Raw genomic sequence first — 20,302 nt, forward strand, 5'->3', positions numbered from 1 at the left:
GAAAGAGAGAAGCTGCTGTGTGCACAGCACCCCCCCCCCCCCCCCCGCCAGGACCTGCAGCCGGGTCTCACCTCTACACCTGATGGGTCCACCTTCCCAGAGCACGGGGACCCCGCTCCACCACCGGCACCGGTGTCCCCACTCACGAGGAACACAGACTAAGTGACCTCCCACCCGGCCAGTCTCCCACCACTGCTCCATGAAGCACCCGGGCCCTGCAGCCAGCCCGGAACACCCTTGGTTTCTTAAACACATCACGGCCTTGTAGCCGCACTCGGAGGGCCAGCCTTCCAGAAACAAGAGGGACCGAGTCCTTGAGGGCCTGGGACGTGCCAGACCCCGCACCACCCATATTCCCAACGGTGCATGCACACACACTCTACCCCCCCTCCCGCAGGGGTGGTGACGGCACTGGCTGGGTGCAGGGGCCCCCTGTCAACGTCAAAGCCCAGCTCAGCTCAGGCACACGGCCTCTTGCAGAGAAGGCCGAGCTGGAGAGCCACTTGTAGACGTGTGTCTCTGGGCAGGACTTGAGACCCCTGAGCCTCAGGCTTCTCAACTGGAGAAGGGACCGTGACAGCACCTTGCCTGTGGGAGGACCTCCCGAGTCAGCTCCATGAAGCACTTGGGACAGCGTCCAAGCGCTGTAAGGGGTACGTGGAAGTGTCCCCTCCTAAGGCCATAGAGCTAGACAGTGGCCACCCTCTTGACAGCTGCCCGCACACAGACCAGCTTCCCACCAAGTGGGACCACCCCCCCCCCCATACAGGGCGCTTCACAAACGACCTGTCTTCACGTCAACTCTGCCCAGTAGGCTCTCCTGTTCCCATCTTACAGATGGGAAAACTGAGGCTGAGAACAAGTACGAGTCTTGCCCGGAGACACACACATAGTCAGTCAGTTTCTGCCCCAGTCCCGTTTTCGCTACCTTCATGACCCTCACCACGACTCACGATTATCTACTCCTCCGTTGTCGGCAGGTTTGCTCTGAGAAATGATTCGCCGTTTCTCCCCCTCAGTGCTCGACACTTGAGGTCACGGTAGGGGGCAACGGCACAGCCAGGGTTTTGTGGTTTGCACAGGGAATCGTGAGGCGTCCCCCTTAATATGCAAATAGGGGTGTTCTTGGAGAGCGGGATTGTAACGTAATGCAAAGTCCTTAAAAGAAGGGAGTAGACGCTTATGTAACTGGCCGCTGCTTCCAACAGGTCTCGGGGAAGACACCCCGGGAGGCAAGTCCGGCCCCAGGAGCACATCCTTACAGGAAATGAATGAATCAGCTGACAACACCATTCATTCTCCCTGTTTTCATTCCTGCCTCCAAAATGACCTGGTTATAAATGTTTAGTGACTAACAGACGAACAAAGGAACGAATGAATGAACTTGATTGCCTGACAATTCCACTATACAGGGGGAGAATATGCGGACAAGTTTCCATCCATCCCTGCAATACTTCAGCCTGCACATGGTTCTAGTTCTCGTGGGAAACTGATACATTAGTGTTAAGGTTTGTACATCAGTCTCTGTGAATTTGGTCATTATGAGTCAGCCCAGCCAATCCCGGTGAACATTTCAGTTCTTGTTTCAGAGCAGCCCCTGGGGGGTGGTGGGGCTCTCACTGCTATGATGCCTTCTCAGCAGGGGGCCAGCTGGCCCTCCCGGGTGACTGCAGCCCACACCCCGGAACTCTGCTTTCTGTCCTGCCTCCGTCAACACAGAGACTGTGCAAAGCTTCTCAACAACATGCTAACTTCCTTCCTCAGCCCTATCCTGGCTCTCAAGAGGTTTGAACCACTCGGGCAGAGAGATGAGCCCCGGCCTGAGAGTCTGGGACTCCGGATTCAAACTCTGGCTCTGAACTCAACTGTCACGCAGCCCTGAGCAGATCCCTGGGCCTCCTGGTCTCCATCTCCCGGGCTGGTTGGTGGCTGGGACCAGGGGGCCTCTGATGACTATGGGGGAAAGGAAGGGACAGAGAAGGCGGGGCTTGCAGAGCTGGGCTGGGAAGGGCCGAGCTGCTGATCAGGAGCGTGGGGAGCAGGGCCGGCTGTGTCTACAGCGGGAACTACGTTTCGCCCTCACACCATCAGGAGCCGCGCTCGGCGGGGGCGTTGCGGCCGGTCGCCAGGAATGGAGCTGCCCGCGTGTGCACACGCGTGTGTGTGTGGAGGGTGGGCTCAGTGAGCACCCACCATACTCTGCACACAAATGCCGGGACGCTGCTGTTCAGAGCTGGGCACAGATCCGGGAGCCCCTCCCCAGACCTGGGTCAGAGCCGGCATCCAGACCGTCCACACTACCTGGGGGCTGTGTGACCTCGAGTGAGCCTCCCAACTTCTCTGGGCCTCAGTTTCCTTTTTGGTTGACTATCAGGAGAGGAGACCCTCATTCATCCAGTTCATTATTTCATTCATTCAACCAGTCTCCCCCGGGCGGCTTCTCTGTGCCAGGCACTAGGGAGACACAGATGGTTACGGAGCCTCTCTGGCCCCATCAGAGAGGTGCTGACAAAGCTCCCACGACAGCAGGGCAAAATCCCTCCCACGTGCCATGTCATGAACATCCACGTGCCATGGAGGACAGAGGAGGTGGCTGACTCTGTGGTGCATGGGAATCAGGGAAGCCTCCCTGGGCAAGGTCACACTTGAACTGTGCCTTGAAGGATGGCTGGGAGGCTGCGGGACAGAGGACGCGGTGAGTGCTAAGGCCCTGAGGCACACGTGCAAGAACCCTCTGCTGAAGTAAGTGTCGCGGGGCTTGTAGGACTGTGTGTCTGTCTCCTGCATGTGCTGGGAGCACTTTAAGGGTAAGGATGCCCAGCTCGCCGTCCTGCACCAGCCAGGAGCGCAGGGGCTGGCCCAGAGCAAGAGTCCTGGGCGTGTTCTGGGTGGGCTCAGCGGACAGAGGGAGGGAGGGACGGTTCGGGTCAGGCAGGTGGACAGGCAGGCCGTGTGCCCTCAGCTCCCGGAGGAAGAGTGTCAGCGGGTCTCTGGAGACTACCTCTGGGAGCGCCGGAGCCAGGAAGGTGGCCGCGTACTCGGCCAGTGCCACGTCGTCCACCATGCCCCGCGCCGTCTCGGAGAGCAGGGGATCCTCGGCCCCGCGTCGGTGCAGCTCCCGCAGCAGGTGCGTGATGAGGCGGTTCCTCTCCCGGCACTTCTGGACCAGAGAAGCCAGCTTGGCCTGCAGGGGTGGGAGCAGAGGTGCTCCAGGCGGGTCCGCGGAGGCAGAGCACCCTTGGGGGCCGGGCAGCTGGGCTGGGCTCTGGGCCCTGCGCTGTACCCACCTGTGCCGCCTTAGCTCGGCCCCCTCCCTGCGCCCCGAAGCCAGAACAGCTTTGAAAAGTAGCCATACAGCCACACACCCTCAGGGGCTCCCCACTGCCCTCTGGGTGGGGTCCAGGCTCAGAGCGTGGGCCCCACCACCGACCATCTCTGTGACCAAGCTCCTCTCTACACCTTGACTTGCTCATCTGTACAATGGTCATTGTTAAGGGCAAAGGGGTTGCTGTCCCTCTGTGCCCGGCTCCAGGCTTCCTTCTATCCCCACAATTAACGTTCATATCTGTGGGTCTGTCTCCCGCGTAGCCCAGGAGCTCTTCAAGGTCAAAGCTGACATTCCCCTAGATCCCTGCACCATCTCTGTGCCATTGCCGGGCACACTAAGCCCCTGGGAGGGATCTGCTGCATGAATGGTGTGAGAGGGGACCCTCCTGCCATGCAATGACCTCCCACATCTGGGCATGTCTGGAGGGGGTGACAGATAGACCCTCCTCATTCGAGGGTGGCCCCGGGCGAGTCCCTTCCCTCCTGATGTGCCCTCCTGTTCCATCAGAAGAGCAGGTGACCATCTTTTCCTGCCAGGACTTCCGGCCCAGCCCAGAGGCCCAGGAACATTCCCTAGGCAGTGATGCCTGGGACCCAGTACCGGCTGGCAGGGCAGGAGGGTGGCCTGAGGTGGAGGCCGGGGCTCCCCGGGTCCCCTGGATCGCACCACCCCAAAACATCAGGGCCTCGTGCATTCGGCCGGCACGTGCCATAGCTTCAGAGGTCGGGACAGACGGGGACAGTCCTCCTGGGTCACGCTCTCAGGCAGGAAAGCAGGACACGGACAGGGAGATGTGGTGGGGCCTCAGACACACGCAAAATATACTGGAAGAAAATTAATGAAAGCACTAGGTTCAAACGGGGATTTAGGGTGGTATTTGTCTCTCCCATTTTTCTTTCCAGTTTTATTTCATAATAGACACGGACTACATCTAGAATGGGGAAGATACTAAGCTCGCTATTTTATCTTATTTTTTTTTTTTTGGAAAGGGACATCGCGTATCGATCTCACAGACATCATTACCTTCAAAGGAGCCACGGCCGAATTTGCCTCGTGTTGCTTTCTCTGAAGTTCCTCAAGCTGAAAGAGAACCAACATGGTTGATAACGCCGAGCCCCCGTTGACACAGCCTGAGCCTCCCCAGGGGAGCTGGGCTCAGAGAGGTTGGCTCTGGTCCCCTCTCTTCCCACAGTGGCTGGGGGGGGGTGGTTCTCAGTGGGGAGCGGGCGCCTTGCCCGTCACCTGCCCGGTGAAATCTGGGCGGGGAAGGATGCTCTGAGCGCTACGAATCAGCTCTGCCAGATTGCAGGTGCCCGGCCAGCTCTGTTCCCTCTTCCTTCCAGAAGGAAGCCTTCCCGGATTCCCCATGAAGCGATTTTTTTTGGTGCTGTGTTAACCTCTGGGAATCCGAGCCAGACACCCTGGGTCCTAATCCTGGCTCAGCCACTCACTAGCACTGTGACCTTGTGCAAATCACCTCTCTTTCTGCCTCGGTCTTCTTGTCTGTAGAGTGGGCGTCCTATCAGAGCCCACCCAATTAGTGAGGATTGCAGCGAGGAGTCCGTGAATTGTCCCCTGTGAAGTGCTTAGAACATCCAGTTAGCACTCACTGAAGGTAAACCGTTATTACGAACTGGCAGAGGCACCAGGCACGGGAGGAGAGCCACCTCGGACCCTCCAGCCTCGCCCCGCACACAGCTGAATACCAGCAGGTGACTCCCATCGATGCTTTGTGGGGCGGAGCCGTCCAGCAGCGTCCCGTCCAAACTGCTGACCCACCGAATCGTAAGACAGAACAAGAGTCACCCTCTCGTTCCCTCTGTAATCGGCACAAAGAAAGCTACACAAATAAAAGTCCTTTTTCCTCTTCCCGACCTCCTCTGACCTCTAACGCTGTTCTCAGCCTTCCATACCCGCCCTCACAATGCCTACACATGCGAAACTGTGCTATTCAAGTGTCTTACATCTTGGATTGCCGTTTGATTTTAAATCATCGTGTTATCTTGGGCCACCTGGGCGGCCCCGTCAGTTAAGCGTCTGACTCTTGATTCAGCTCAGGTCATGATCTCACGGTTCATGAGATCGAGCCCCAAGTTGGGCTCTGTGCCGACAGCACGGAGCCTGCTTGGGATTCTCTCTCTCTCTCTCTCTCTCTCTCTCTCTGTCTCTCTCTCTCTCTGCCCCTCCCCAACTCCTTCCTGTGTTCTCTCCCTCTCATAATAAATAAACATTAAAATAAAATAAAACAAAACAAAATAAAATAAAATAAAATCGTGGCATTATTTCTATGTCATTTCATACAAATGGACCATGTTCTTTTAAAATCTTGCATATTATTTCATCACGAGGCTGACACATAATCTATTTAACCGATTCCTTGTGAAAGTTTATATTGTTTCTTTGTTTCACAGACAGGCTTCAATGAACATTTCCATATAGCTATTTTTTTGGCATACACCTTCCTGAATGTAATCAAAGTGCAAAATACCAGCTCCAAGCCGACTGTCTTGCATTCAAAAGGCACTCAATAATATTTGCAGGCTTGGATTCAACCATGTCTCTGCTTCTGCTTAGGAAATAGCAAGAATGTGTTGCTGGGCGCCGTGTGGTGGGGCATTTGCCATGAAAACGTGAATGAGAAGAGAGTAAGCAGACAACAGGTGGGAGAAAATACCACCGGGGAAATGTAAATCAAACCACACTGAGACACCACGTCGTGCCCAGGGGGATGGCCATCACCAAACAGACGGTAGGGAGCGTCGGGGAGCTTGCGGAGAGGTTGGGGCCTCGAACCAGCAATCAGAGACCCATCTTAAGGTAACTAAGTGTGACTGAAAAGTTCCATCATCATATTATAAGAGTTTCATCATTGAGCTGAAAACTATAAGAAAAGGAACCAATGGAAATACCAGGACTGCAACATGCAATCCCTGAAATTAAGAACTAAAATAATGAGTTTATGAGTAAACTCAATGCCCCCGACAAGCATTAACTGGAAGATGGGTTAGGAAGAAATGTTCGAACTGAAGGGCAGAGAGAGAAAAAAGATTGAAAATAATGAAAACCAGACTTCAAAATACACTGGATATGGTAAAAAGCCCTACCATGTGTAGTGGGTGTTATATTTCTCACACCTCAGTGACAGGGGGGAAAAGGGATGGTCCCTCCCTTGCTGGCTGAGGCACAGTGAAAAGCACTGGTTATTGCCTTGGCTTTGGAAGCGGGTGACAGTGCCGTGGAAAGGCATTCTTCAGTATCTGTTAAGAATCAACATCTCCACTCGGGACCAGTACGCCCCCAGTTCTCTGAGCTCTTGCATATAAACGGGAATTTATAAATGAATGGAAATAACCATAGATCCAACAACAGGGGAATGAACATCGCACCCAGCCGATGGATTACCACACAGGAAAAAAAAATTGGGTACAAAGGCTACGAAGCAACGTGGACATGAGGCTAAGTATAGTATAAATGCATCTGATTATACAGAGACTGCACGGGAAAGAAGCCAGAAATTACATCACAATGTTGATGATGTGTTTTCCATCCATCAGCTTGTCAAAAACATGTAAAGTGTGATAACATTCGGGGTACCAAGTGTGGGCAAACACTAGCCTCATTTATTCTTGGTGGAAGCATAAATGATGTAGTCACTTTGGAGGGTTCTTTGCCTTTATGTTTCAAAGCCAATTATGTACATATCCTTTGACCCAGGAATTATTCTGCTAGAATGTTACCCTTTGCATATGTAGCAGAAACATATCCTAAGACAGGGGTATAGAAAGGTTCACTGAGCGCTGTTTGTAAAGCAAAGAAACAGAAACAATTTGGATTTCCATAAACAAAGCATTGGTTAAATAAGTTATGGTTTGGCCTCTTGAAAAAATAATATGCCAGATTTTAAAAAAAAAATTGTTTTTAACGTTTATTTATTTTTGAGACAGAGAGAGACAGAGCATGAACGGGGGAGGGGCAGAGAGAGGGAGACACAGAATCCGAAACAGGCTCCAGGCTCTGAGCTGTCAGCGCAGAGCCCGATGCGGGGCTCGAACTCACAAACCGTGAGCTCATGACCTGAGCTGAAGTCGGCCGCTTAACCGACTGAGCCACCCAGGCGCCCCATACGCCAGATTTTTTAAAAATGAGGTCAGTCTGTAGGTGTTGATATGGAAATATTACCAATATTTTTATTAAATGATAAAATCAAGGAGCGGAATATTTTGGGGTGGTATAATTTCACTTTTGTGTATGCATCCATACATACACTAAATATGAGTAGATAAGGCTGAAAAAAAATACTGGAGGTCAGAAGGGGTTGGGGCCAAAGGGGGGGAAGAACTAATTTTTTTTTGCATTTTAAGAAAATAGCTAATTATAGATCTACATGCACTTGTAAGTAATAATACAGAGAATTTTGCCCTGTTTCTGCCAAGGGGAGCATTTTGTAAAATTATTGTATGTGACAACGTTATCATGTCGATTATACTGACGCTGGTATAATCTTCCGATATTACTCAGGTTTCCTCAGTTCTACTTGTACTGTGTGTGTGTGTGTTTGTGTGTGTGTGTGTGTGTCTGTGTGTGTGTGTGTGTGTGTGTACTAAGTTCTATGCAATTTTATCACCCGTGAACATTCACGTCTCCATCATGACGGACAAGACAATGAACAGGGGACACTCGCTTCATTCCTACAGAGGAAGGACTTTTATTTACGTAACAGTTGAAAACCTGTTAGACTTTTTAGGAAACCATTATGCGTATTTACCACCTTTAGATGGAACAGAAGTCACCTGGGTGGAGGGATTCCTTCCCCACACTGTTCTTTACTTGAGGCATCTAATAAATACTCGGAAACCGCTGGGAATGGTGACGTCTGGCCTGATTCTTCTATTCTCAAAACTCCCCGGAGCCTGGGAACGTTTCATTCCCAGGTGGAAAAGAACCTGCGGGCCCAGCCTACCTCGCCCTTGAGCTGGTCCCGGAGGCGGGTGGCTTCCCCATGTGACACCTGCAGTACCCGGTGGGCAGAAGCCTGGTCTCTGAGCTGGCACCGCAGGGTCAGCACCTGGTGCTGGAGGTGCCCAATGCACAGCCTGAGGTCCTCTTTGGGGGTGTCTGTCTCCGTGCCCTGCAGCGGCAGAAATCACAGATCGCACGAAATGCTTAGGTTAGCTTATCTTCCAAAGCAACTTGCCTTAGCAAACAAACAGGATCCGTTTTCTTTCTTAATTCTTTTTCTGCCTACGTTTTTTTTTCTCAAGTGAAAAATTTCAGAAAATAAAGTGGCAGAAGTCACCCCACATCCTATTAGCCGGAGTAATCATTGTGATCATCCGTGTATTTTCTCCAGTCTTTCTGCTATGCCCTTCCTTACGCGCGCGCGTGTGTGTGTGTGTGTGTGTGTGGCCCATGCTGGGAATCAGGGTGTTGGGGGAGTCTAGAGAATTAGAGAATAACATTCTCGAGTGTGATTTTCAAGAGACACATGTATCTATCTATATCTTTTGCATATATTTTCAAAAATACGTAAAATGGCATGGCATTCCAGAATCTATTTCAATCAATTTCGGTCACCACTCCGCTGAAAAAAAGTATAATGAATGGAATTTAAGGTTCAAATCCAATTACGAGATGCTTATCACATTAAAGCATCATCTGTTGATATAAAAGAGGATACTGCATTTTCCCCACTTTTCTTAAATCAGTACAAAATTGTCTCTCACTCTTTTTGGGTCAGACATGGGCAGCTTTCATATGGACGTTATGGGGAACTTCTGGGAGGCAGCAAGGCGGGAAGGAGAGGTAATTTAGCACTCTGGGAAGGGTGATTAAATGACAGTGACGCTACGTCCCCCGATGGTTCTGGACTCTACAGTTTTATTTTCTAGTAACTTCTCTACGGAGACACATACACTCAGGCACGCACACACACACATTCTTTTCTACATAACATTGAACACACTGTGTATTTTGCATCCTGCTTCTCCCCTTTAATACCACGCCATGAGCATTTTTTCCAAATTAGTAAAGAATACTGAAAACACTGTGTTAGCACACGGGAAGCCTTCTGCACCGTGCTGGAGGTGCAGGTCATTCTAAGATTCTGCTGCTGTAACCGAGGCCGTGATAGAGACTCTGACACACGGCTCCTGCCCAGACTCTGAGCCCTTCCGTGGGATCACCAGGGAGGGGGTTTTCTGGGTCCAGGACCCAGAGTATCAAGAAGTTCCCAGTTCCCGTGCGAAAGTGGCCTGTGAAGGAGCAAATCTGCTAATCACGGCTCCATTCGCGGGAGCCCAGGAGCTCGGGGCTTCCCGGACCCTCGTCCTCACTGGGGTGGTCCACCTTCCAACTAAGGCAGCCGCCCTGGGAATCTGAGGCCTGGGAAGGCCACGCCTGCCTCGCACTCCTGGCCCCGGGTTGTGAGCCATCCTGCCGGGAGAGGAGAGAGAACACCGTGTTGAGGACACAGCCTGCCCCACTGCTGATGAGGCCTCGCCTCGTTAGCAAGGAATCCGAGAGCAGGATGTGGTTTTCTTCTAATTAATAGAAATTCACAGAGCGTGGGCCTGAGACGCACAGGCTGGGCCCTGTCAGGAACAGATGGGTTCTCCGGATGGCTCCATGAAATCCAGCTCTAAGACTTGCAAAACAACTTGGCCTTTCTGGGAAGTTTGGTGCCTTCGCTGTGTCCCCCCCGGCCCCCCCCCTCCCCTCCAGGACTTGGACGAGGGCTTTGCCCCAAGGATCCTGAGAGAAAACCCCCCGTGCGTTCTAAAGAGAATGCACGTGTGGGGTGGGGGCCAGCAGCCTGGTGAGCGGCCCCGTGACCCACTTGTTCCCTAACAGACTATCGGCACAGGCTCCAGCCACACGCCGTACTTGGGCTGAGAGCCACGGTGCACACGGCCCTCTGGGAGCTCTGTCTGCAGTGGGGGGACTGGCAGGGCGTGGTAAGGGGAAGGCCAGGAGGCACTGAACCAGAGGCACCCACTGCCACCCAGGCGGGCGGTGGCGAACGTTGTCACAACTGCTCTGTGGGCGGGTCAAGGGCCACACAAATCTGTAGCATTTGCCGATTTCCGTGGTGTAAAGGTCCCCACTGTGAGCCACGACACGCTATGAAAATGGCATCACGCCTCCACCCTGAGGCCGTCCTGGGGTGCCAGGAGGAGATGCCCCCCAAAAGAAGACCCCGCAGATGAGCCACAGGTCCCAGGAGGAAGTGGGGTCGAGGAGGGGCAGAGCAAGGACGCCAGCGTGCAGAGGGTAGGACGTATGCAGCAGTAGCCAAGGCTCCCGGGCTCACGATCCGCCAGAAGGAAGGCGGAGTTCACACCAAGCGCAAGAGGAAGAGGCAGAAGGGTTTTAAGCAAAAGAACAACACGATCGGGTTTTGACTTAGGATGATGGAAAGGGGAGGCTTCCTCATGCTCTGCCTCTTGTGCATCCACAAACCTCATTTCTTTCAACTCTGGTTCTTGTCTGGAATCCTCCCTTCTTTCAGCTCCAAATTCCTCCACCCTGGCATCGTGTCTTGGCATCATCTCTTGACTGCAAAGTCGTCTTGACTGTTCCCCTGCATCCCCCTGGCCCTTTGCCTCACAGCACACAGTGATCTTTTTACAAAAGAAATTGAGCCATGTTGTTCTCCTGCTTAAAACCCGCCAGCGGCTTCCCATTGCACGTACAAAGGATCCTAACGGGGGCCTGCAGGCTGTCCCCCGTCTGCTCCGTCTCACACCACACCCACCCTTGCCCACGTGATCCCACCACGCTGGCTCCTCTGTTCTTCCAGTGAGCCAGGTTCACTCCTGCCCCAGGGCCTTGCCACTTACTTCTCCCTCTGCCTGAAAAGCTCTCTGCCTGTTGCTCCTTTCCCACCTTGAAATGCTCAGCTTGATATTCCTCCCCTCCGAGTCCAGTCCCTAGCAGGTCTGACTGGCTGAGATTGGACAGCTACAAAATCTGGGGAAATGCATAAAGCAATTCTTTGCACGCATTGAGTGGCAGCCGAGGCAGAGCTACAATCCTGGAGGGAAAGGATGTACATCAAGGTGAGCTCCATTTCTCCCTGGATTTCTCTCTGGAGCATTTTCCAAAGCCTGGGTCAGGAGTGGAGCCCAGGCCGTGCGGTGGTCCTGCTAGATGGAGGGCTCAGAGGCTGGGGTTCAGAGGCACTCTGATATCTGGGTCTGGGGAACAAAGTAACAAGAAAGAGAGAGCCTGGCACTGCCCTGGAAATGCCCCCTTGGGTCCTTGGCTGAATCCTAAGCTGAGCAGCATAGTGTGGGACTCTGGGGCCTCGCAGAGGAGAGCAACTGGTCGGCCAATTGCTGAAGAGACCTCAGCGGTCGCACACCGTCACCAAGTTGGCAGACTTTTGGCCAAGCCCCAGTTGAGCGTCCTCGGCAAATACTCAGGGGCCTCAGCTGCTACCACTGAAAGTCCAGGACCCAGGAGCAAGGTCCACACCATAGGAGGACAATCAGGCCCTAGGACGGGGTTGAAACTCACATACACCTGCACAGGAATGATACGGTCTGCTGATCATCCCACTACCTGCCAGAGGAAGACACACTCAACATCCTTTAGAGGGAGCTAATAATCAGGAGTCTCTACCACATCTCATCCTACACGATGTCCAACATACAAAAGTTTTTGAAAATTACCAGACACATGAAGAAGATGGAAAACGGGACTTAACCAAGAAGATAACCAAAGATCAACCAAACAGTTGATAAAAACAGACCCAGAGAGGGGTGCCTGGGTGGTGCAGTCGGTTAAGCGTCCGACTTCAGCCAGGTCACAATCTCACGGTCTGTGAGTTCGAGCCCCGCGTCGGGCTCTGGGCTGATGGCTCAGAGCCTGTTTCCGATTCTGTGTCTCCCTCTCTCTCTGCCCCTTCCCTGTTCATGCTCAGTCTCTCTCTGTCCCAAAAATAAATAAAAACGTTGAAAAAAAAAAAACCAGACCCAGAGATATCTGATATTGGCATTAGCAGACAAGACCTTCAAAATATAGGAAAGATTGGGGTGCCTGGGGGCTCGGTTGGTTAAGCATCTCACTTCAGCTCAGGTCATGATCTCATGGTCTGTGGGTTTGAGCCCCACGTCGGGCTCTGTGCTGACAGCTTGGAGCCTGGAACCTGCTTCGGATTCTGTGTCTCCCTCTCTCTCTGCCCCTGCCCTGCTCGCACCCTGTCTCTCTCTGTCTCTCAAAAATGAATAAATGGTTCATTTAAAAGAAAATGAACCATTTAAGAAAAGAAAAGAAAAGAAAAGAAAAGAAAAGAAAAGAAAAGAAAAGAAAAGAAAATGGTTCATTTAAAAAAGATTTTTTTAAATATAGGAAAGATAGACAAAATGAATGAAAAGATGGGAGTATTTCAATAGAGAATCCGAATCTCTTTCAGAAGGATAAAATGGATATTCTAGGGCCAAAAAATAGAACAAATGAAATGAAGAACTCATAGGATGGAATTATCAGAAGATAGGACACAAGAGAACACAGGATTAGTGAACTAAACACAGGTCAATAGAAAATCCAAACTAATGCACAAATATTTTTTAAAAAGGAAGAAACAGAACAGTTTCAAAAGATGTGGGATAGAGTCAAAAACTCTGGATATCCAGGAAATGAGAGAAAAATAGGACAGAACAACATATCTGAATAAATAACGGCCCCAAATTCTCCACACTTGATAAAAAAAACCCTCGAATCTACCATTTTAAGACGCTCACAAAAATGCAAGCAGGATAAATATAAATAAAACCACACCAGGCACATCATAGTCAATTTGCCAAAACCCAAAGATAAAAAGGAAATCTTAAAGCAGTCAGAGACAAAATAACACATGTATTTCAGAAAAACAAAACCAAGCAAAAAAAAAAAAAAAAAAAAAAAAAAAAAAAAGGACTCGGATAAAAACAACCAATTTTTGAACAGAAGCTATGGGAGCCAGAAGGCAATGCAATTAGATCTTCAAAGGGCCAAAAGAGGGGGAAATATCTGCCTACCTAAAATTCTAAATCCAGATCCTCCCAGAAGAAATAAAGAAGTTCTTCGGACAGAAGGAAAACAGATCCCCAGGACTGAATGCACAGCACAGACACGTGAGGACATGTGGGGCAACGTAGATCATTGCTTGCTTTAAACAACAACAGTAACAACGCCTCGTGACATTTATTAGACAGAGACATAATATACATGCTAAAAATGAAGAAAAGAAGAAAGAGGAATGGAGATAAACTGTTAACATTTTTGCATTAATCATTAATAATTATTCACTTATTTGGGACTTCTGCATTACCTGCTAAAAGTACCAATGTAAGGTACATTTAAATAATTAACAGGCACACTTTGAAATCTCTAGGGCAAATACTGAGAAAATGAGGAACAGAATGAGCTAACGGAGAAGAAAAATGAATAACAGAAAATATTTATGAATACCAAAAGCAAAGGCCAGAAAGGAGAAACAGAACAGAACAGACAAAGAGAACAAAAACCCAATTCTTTTTTTTTTTTTTTAATTTTTTTTTTTATTTCAACGTTTATTTATTTTTGGGACAGAGAGAGACAGAGCATGAACGGGGGAGGGGCAGAGAGAGAGGGTGACACAGAATCGGAAACAGGCTCCAGGCTCTGAGCCATCAGCCCAGAGCCCGACGCGGGGCTCGAACTCCCGGACTGCGAGATCGTGACCTGGCTGAAGTCGGACGCTTAACCGACTGCGCCACCCAGGCGCCCCCAAAAACCCAATTCTATCATCACATGCGTGAAATGTACGTGGACCGAACACCTGAACTGAAAAGCAGAGGCTGTGGAACTGAGCTAAGTGAAAACACACCCGTCGCATGCTATTTCGAGGATGCCCATGGGTTGAATGCAAAAGGATGAATGGTGTACAAGAAGTTGAGGATTCCATGAAAACACTAAGGGAAAGAAGCTGATGTGCCTACTTTAATGTCAGACAAAGTATAACTTGGGCAAGAAGGCTGAGAGATAACGAGGGACCCTTCATCACGATCAAAGAAATCAAGTCAGCAGGAAAACGTAATTTTAAGTCTGCGTGTATCTTATAAATAGTTTCCACGGGCACCTGGGTGGCTCAGTCGGTTGAGCGTCCAACTTCGGCTCAGGTCACGATCTCACAGTTTCGCGAGTTTGAGCCCCTCATTGGGCTCTGCGCGGACAGCAAGGAGCCGACTTCAGATCCTCTGTCCTCCTCTCTCGTTCTCTCTCTCTCTCAAAAATAAATAAACGTTAAAGAAAATTTCCAAATATATGAATCAAAACTAATATAACGCCAAGAAGAAATACACAAATGCACACTCAGAGATTGCAAACGTATCTGTGTAAATAACAAAACACATGGACAAAATGTTGGTGAAGACACAGAATATCTGATTAGCACAGTTAACCACCTTGGACTGATCACAATCCTCAAGAACTCTGGAATAGTCACTCCTTACAAGGACCTCCAGGATACCCAAAATAGACTATAACCTGGTCGCTAGAACAAATCTCAAACTTTAAAACAACTAAAACAATATAGTGTATGTTTTCTGACCACAGTGAAATAAAACTACAAATCAGTAACGAAAACATAACCAAAAAAGTCAGCAGGTGCTTGGGAACTCAGCAACACGTTTCTGAATAACCCATGGGCCAAGAGAGATGCAGCAAACAGGAATTAGAAACTACTTTGAACCAAATAGACATAAAGCACAACGTATCAAAATGTGGGGAACGTAGCTGCAACAGTGCTCGACGAGCATTGCAAAGACTTAAGTGCACAGATCACAAAAGAAGAACCTGCTGAAAATCAACGATCTAAGCTTTCAACACAAGACGCAAGAAAAAGAGCAGCCAACTAAGTCAAAACAAAGGGGAAGAAAGGGAGCGATTCTGTAAACAGAATCCGGTGAAATAAAATACAGACATACAATGAAGAAAATCAGCAAAACCCAAAGAGAATCCTTTGCAACGAATGACAAAATTGCTGCAGAGAGAGAGGAAGAGAATATGGGTCAAAGGGCTCAACGCTAGATGTCTTAACAGATATGCAAGACCACCGTGAGAGTGATGAGCATTTCTTCCTGCGATTCCTGAACATCGATTACCGTCCACACGTGTGGACAGTGACTCAGGGAAGCCCATGTCTTGGCCAAATCACAGACGTGGTTAAGTACAGAGCTGGGTTCGACCTCAGAGTGAGTCCTAAAGCCTCTGTTCTTTCCATTGTCCCTTTCAAGACCCAATGCAGAGCCTGATGGAGGTGTTAGCCAACCTATGGTGGTGATCGTATTGAAACATATAAATGTTTCAAGTCAACACGTTGTGCACCTTAAGCTTATACAATGTTATATGTCAATTATATCTTTAAAAGAGAGAGAGAAAGAGAGAGAGAGACTCAATGTGCAGAATTAGGACCTGGACTGCTTGAAAATCTCCTGGATCTGAAAATATGAGCTCTTTTCTTAAAAAACAAAAGAATTTCTTTTAATGTTTACTTATTTTTTGAGAGAGAGACAGAGTGTGAGCGGGGGAGGGGTAGAGAAAGGGAGGCACAGAATCCGAAGCAGGCTCCAGGCTCTGAGCTGTCAGCACAGAGCCCGACGTGGAGCGTGAACCCACGACCTGCGAGATCATGACCTGAGCTAAAGCTGGACGCCTAACTGACTGAGCCTCCCAGGCGCCGCTGAAAACGTGAGCTCTGATGTTAAAGCTGAACACGGCCCCCTCCGCCGCCATCCCACCCGACACCCGTCTAAACAGCCTGAGCAGAGGGGCAGGCTTGTGTCTCAGGTTGTGCACAGGAAGGGGCCGTCCGGGTGGGAGTCCACCCTTCCTGCGACCTGACGGCCCAAGTTATTTAAAGTTCCCTGTGCCCGCGTTCTCGCATCTGCTAAATGGGGACAATGATTGTCCCTCCTCCGAGGGCTGCTGGACGCTCACCTGAGGAAAGGGGACGCTCCGCACTCTAGAAAGTTAGCAAGATGATGAGAAGGCACCGATTCCAGATCAACCTACCTGGGGGCCGTTGCTTGCCCTCAGAGCTCGCCCTGGGTCTGCAGAACACCATGGTCTTTTCTCCTGCTTTTCCAAACGTGCTTCTTTCGCTCCTGGTCCGTCGATGTTTCCTCGCGGGGCACTGGATACCTCGGCACTTCCCCCCACCAGCGACGAAGCGGCTGAATTGCCATCATTTCTGGAATTCTCCGTGCGTAAGGAAGGCCCCATCCACCTGCCAGCCAGACCCGGTTTCTCCTCCAAGGGCGGCCCGTGGGCTTCTGCGGTCAGTTGCCCTGACAGCTGAGTCACCTGCACCCCCCTTTCCACAGCACCCTCCTTGCCCCCCGCCATCTTGCTTTCCCCCTGCGGACCCTCCTCCGCTCTCACCAGGCGGCCCCCAGCTGTGCTGGCCCCCAACGCGACTTCTGTCTCCAGGACGCGGATCCTGCTCAGAAGATGGGCGTTCTCCCCCCTGAAGGCCTGGACCGTGTCTTCTATCCCCAGCACCACGCCCTTCATCAGCTCTTTGTAACTGACCCCGAGCTCCGAGATCAGCGCCTTGAGCTCCCGGTTTTCCACTGTGACGTGCTCCATCACACCCTTGGATTTTCTGGCGCTCTCGGCCGTGGCTCTCTGAAGCTGGGCCAGGCGCCCTTTCAGCTGCTCGTTCTCCTCTTCGAGCTCGGAGATTTTGCCGTAACTTTTCCCGTTGCACTCTTCCAGGTCAGAAACGACCTGCCGGTATTGGGCCAGCTCCTGCTTCAAGAGCGCGATGTCTCCGACCAGCACGCTGTTGTCCTGTTCGAGGACCGCCATCTTGGTCACATTTCTCTCCCTCTCTTCCTCGAGGGCGCACACTTTTCGACGGCATCTCTCTCGGTCGCCCCGCAGCTCGGCGTTGTCACGTAAAACTTGGCTTCTCTCTCGTTTCAGCCCAGAGATGAGCCGGTGAAACCTTCTCCTCTCTTCTTCAAGGGCTCTCAGTGGCTGGGAGGGCTGGTTCCCACCCGGCACGGAGGGCCACTCTGGACCCGGACCCACGTCATCTGAATCAGGCACCATCCCCGGGAGAGCGGTGCCGGTCCCCAGGACCTCCGTCCCGCCCGGCCCGACCTCTTCGTCGGTCCCCCCGGGTCTGACCTCTCTGGCCAAACAAATATCCGAGCCCTGGTTTGCCAAAGCTTGCTGGGAGTGAGCATTCTCTGGGGGGCTGTGCTGTTTCCGACCCAAACTCTTGCTTCCTCCAGCCGGTGGGGAGGTTGGCCACCATCGCCCCCCGCCCCCACGCTGCAGGATGGAGAGTTGCTGGGAAGAAGCTTCTGCCTCCTTCCCAAATTCGTCTCTTCTGAGCTCAGACCTGTCAGGTTGTTGGCTCAGAGCCCACGGATCACTTGTAGGTTCAGTTCCCCTGGGTGGAAAGGCCGGCCGGGGAGACAGTGTCAGACCTCCCTCCGCCACCGGGGAGAGCGCTTCCTGGTGCTCACGTTCCTCGGGGCCAGGCTCCCCTGGGACATCCCTGTGGCCCAGACGAGACCCTTCTAGAGGCTGTGCTTTCTCCTCCTCCTCTCCTTGCCTTTGGTCCCCAGGGCTTTCCTCTTGCAGATTCAGAGCATTTGCAGACCACACGAGCGTTTCCTCCTCGCCCTGCCCTGCAAGGAGCTGAGTGCCTCCCGGACTTGGCCTCTGGGAGCCCTGGGCCCTGGCTGGGGGGGCCTCTTCCTCCTCCGGTGACGAAAGCCCTCCCTCCCTCCGCCTCCTACTCAGGGGTGCGGGACCCTCAGTTGACACGGAGGCCTCCTCCTGCAAAGGAGGCCATGGGAGCTTTGGCCTGGGCCAAGGGCAGGAGACAGAGGCCTGGGTTTCTGAGGCCCCGTTCTCGACCGGCTCGCCCTCTGGGGCTCTGACGCCGTCCCCCGGGCTCGGGTGGTCTCGGCTTTCCTGACTTAGCTTGCTCTCGTCACCAAGGTCTGCCTCCTTCCTGCCCCGACTCCTCCTCGCCCCCGGCTCCTCGGTTCTCCACTCTGGGGGCCCTCCTCCCTCCTTCCAAGCACCTTTCACATCTCTGGGTGACTTGAATTTGTGACTTGAGATCTGGGGGGGCTCGTGGCAGAGGGAGGCATTCTGGCCCCTTCTCCAGTGGGGATTCCGGCAGGTGGGTCCTCCGGCTCTGGGAGCAGGTGGGAACCTGGCGTCCAGCGTCCGTCGCATCTGGGATTCTTGTGGAGAAGCCTCCCGGAGCAGGAGCAGCGGCGGCAAGGAAGGGGGGTCCCCGGCCAGCCCCCAGGGAGGGAGTGTGGACGTCTGCACCAGGACCTGGGCAGCTGCTAGCCTCTGCTCCAAAATCCCGGCCAGCTCCACGGGGAGGAGTGAGCCATCTCTGTACTGGTCGGGGGGGCGGCCACAGATGAGGAGAGAAGTCTGCACATCCAAGCTGGGCTCAGCCGGAGTCCGCTAAGGATGGGAAGAGAAGAGAAGAGAAGGGAAGGTGTGAAGCGGCCCCTGCCTCTCTTTAGTCCCCCACACCTCTCAGACCTCATCTCCTGATGCTCTTGGTGCCTCCTCACCCAGCCACACGGGCCTCCCTAGCACACCAAGCCTGGTGCCACCCCAGGGCCTTTGCACCTGCTCTTCCCTCTGCCCAGAATATCCCTCCCCAGATCCCCTCGTGGCTTACTCTCAATCGATGCATATCTCTGCTCAGACGTTACTTCCTCAAGAAGCCCCTGACCGTTTCCCCACACGGTTCATGGTCTCTTTTACTGTGCCCCCCTCCCCACATCCCGCTGCACATCTCGTGGGCATCGTCTAACGCCCCTCAGCCCTGCGTGTCCAATACGGTAGCCACAGGCCACCGGCCACATTCCAAGAGCACCGGACATTTCCGTCGTCGTGGGAGATCTAGGGGACAGGGCGGGGCAGGGGCCCTGGGCCTAGACCAGTGCCGGCCCACAAGACATGCTAATTCAGTGCATGTATCCAGGGAGGAGCCTGGGCCAGCTCACAGGCTGGGCTGGGGAGGGGCTGCTAGGAGGGAGGGGGGCCTGGGAGGGGCAACTTGGCTCCGTGCGGCCTGACTGACCCGCGGCCCTGGGCTGGGGACCTGCCCACTCCCCACCCAGGTCTCAGGCTGTTACAGTGCATCCCCTCGAATCTCCCTCTCAGTTAGTTCCAGAACGTTCTTCCAAGCCCTTCTTGAGCCCCTTGTCCCGCCGCCCACGCGCAGTAGGGCTGGAGCCTTGGGCTGGCAGAAAGCCTCCGACCTCACCCGTCCACGGTCAGATCCTGGGACGTCTTCCAGGGTCTCATCTGTGGCCTCCAGGCCTGCCACCACAACACAGGGGCCTCGACCGGCCCCAACACGGTCCCAGGAGCAGCACGCCTCGGAGGGCTGGCCTGGGAGGCAAGAGGACCCCAAGAGTTAAAGAGACCCTCCTAGGGGTTTTCTCACAACTGTTGCCAGTGACTGAGCCCCCTGCACGTGGGAGGGCCCGGCTCTTCTCACGGACTCACGTCCTCCGAGCCCCAGAGACAGCCAATGGCCGCAACCTGCCAGGCGAGGAAACCGAGGCTCGCGGATGGGGAATGACTGTCGCCGATGAGCAGCAGGTCGGGTCTGGAAGCCACCTGTGCTGACCACAAAGCTCACGCAGGTGACGAATACCTGCCGTGAGACCTGCCTCAACCCCGCCCCCTCGTGGTCGCACGGGGTGCTGATCCCCCGCCCCACCCCCAGCCCCGCACAGCTGGCATGCAGACAAAGGGGCTGACGCTAGACTTCACCACCAGACCGCCCCCCTCCTCCTTCTTCCATGGACAAATCGGACCTGTTTGACTTGCCAGCTCTGCTCCCCAGAAATAGAATAGAGGGGGGGGAGGGGGAGCGTCAGGGGGCCCATCACCGGCACCGCTGGGTGTAAGTAACCCTCTCGTCTGCAAACTGCATTTGGCCTCGGAATG

General features: G+C 52.7%; 1 protein-coding gene across 1 annotated transcript in view; it reads right to left on the minus strand.

Annotated features, from left to right (window-relative positions):
* Positions 1 to 20,302, minus strand: part of CB1H4orf50 (chromosome B1 C4orf50 homolog) — a 107,702-nt gene that overhangs the window by 69,683 nt on the left and 17,717 nt on the right. Inside the window, exons 5-9 of the mRNA XM_043557002.1 lie at positions 19,611 to 19,738; positions 16,364 to 18,796; positions 8,289 to 8,456; positions 4,352 to 4,408; positions 3,002 to 3,184 (exon numbers count right to left, since the gene is read on the minus strand). Coding sequence (XP_043412937.1) covers positions 3,002 to 3,184; positions 4,352 to 4,408; positions 8,289 to 8,456; positions 16,364 to 18,796; positions 19,611 to 19,738 — 2,969 coding nt within the window. The remainder of the gene's footprint in view (positions 1 to 3,001; positions 3,185 to 4,351; positions 4,409 to 8,288; positions 8,457 to 16,363; positions 18,797 to 19,610; positions 19,739 to 20,302) is intronic.

The sequence above is a fragment of the Prionailurus bengalensis genome, chromosome B1, assembly GCF_016509475.1.
Source record: "Prionailurus bengalensis isolate Pbe53 chromosome B1, Fcat_Pben_1.1_paternal_pri, whole genome shotgun sequence".
In the NCBI taxonomy this organism is placed as follows: Eukaryota; Metazoa; Chordata; class Mammalia; order Carnivora; family Felidae; genus Prionailurus; species Prionailurus bengalensis.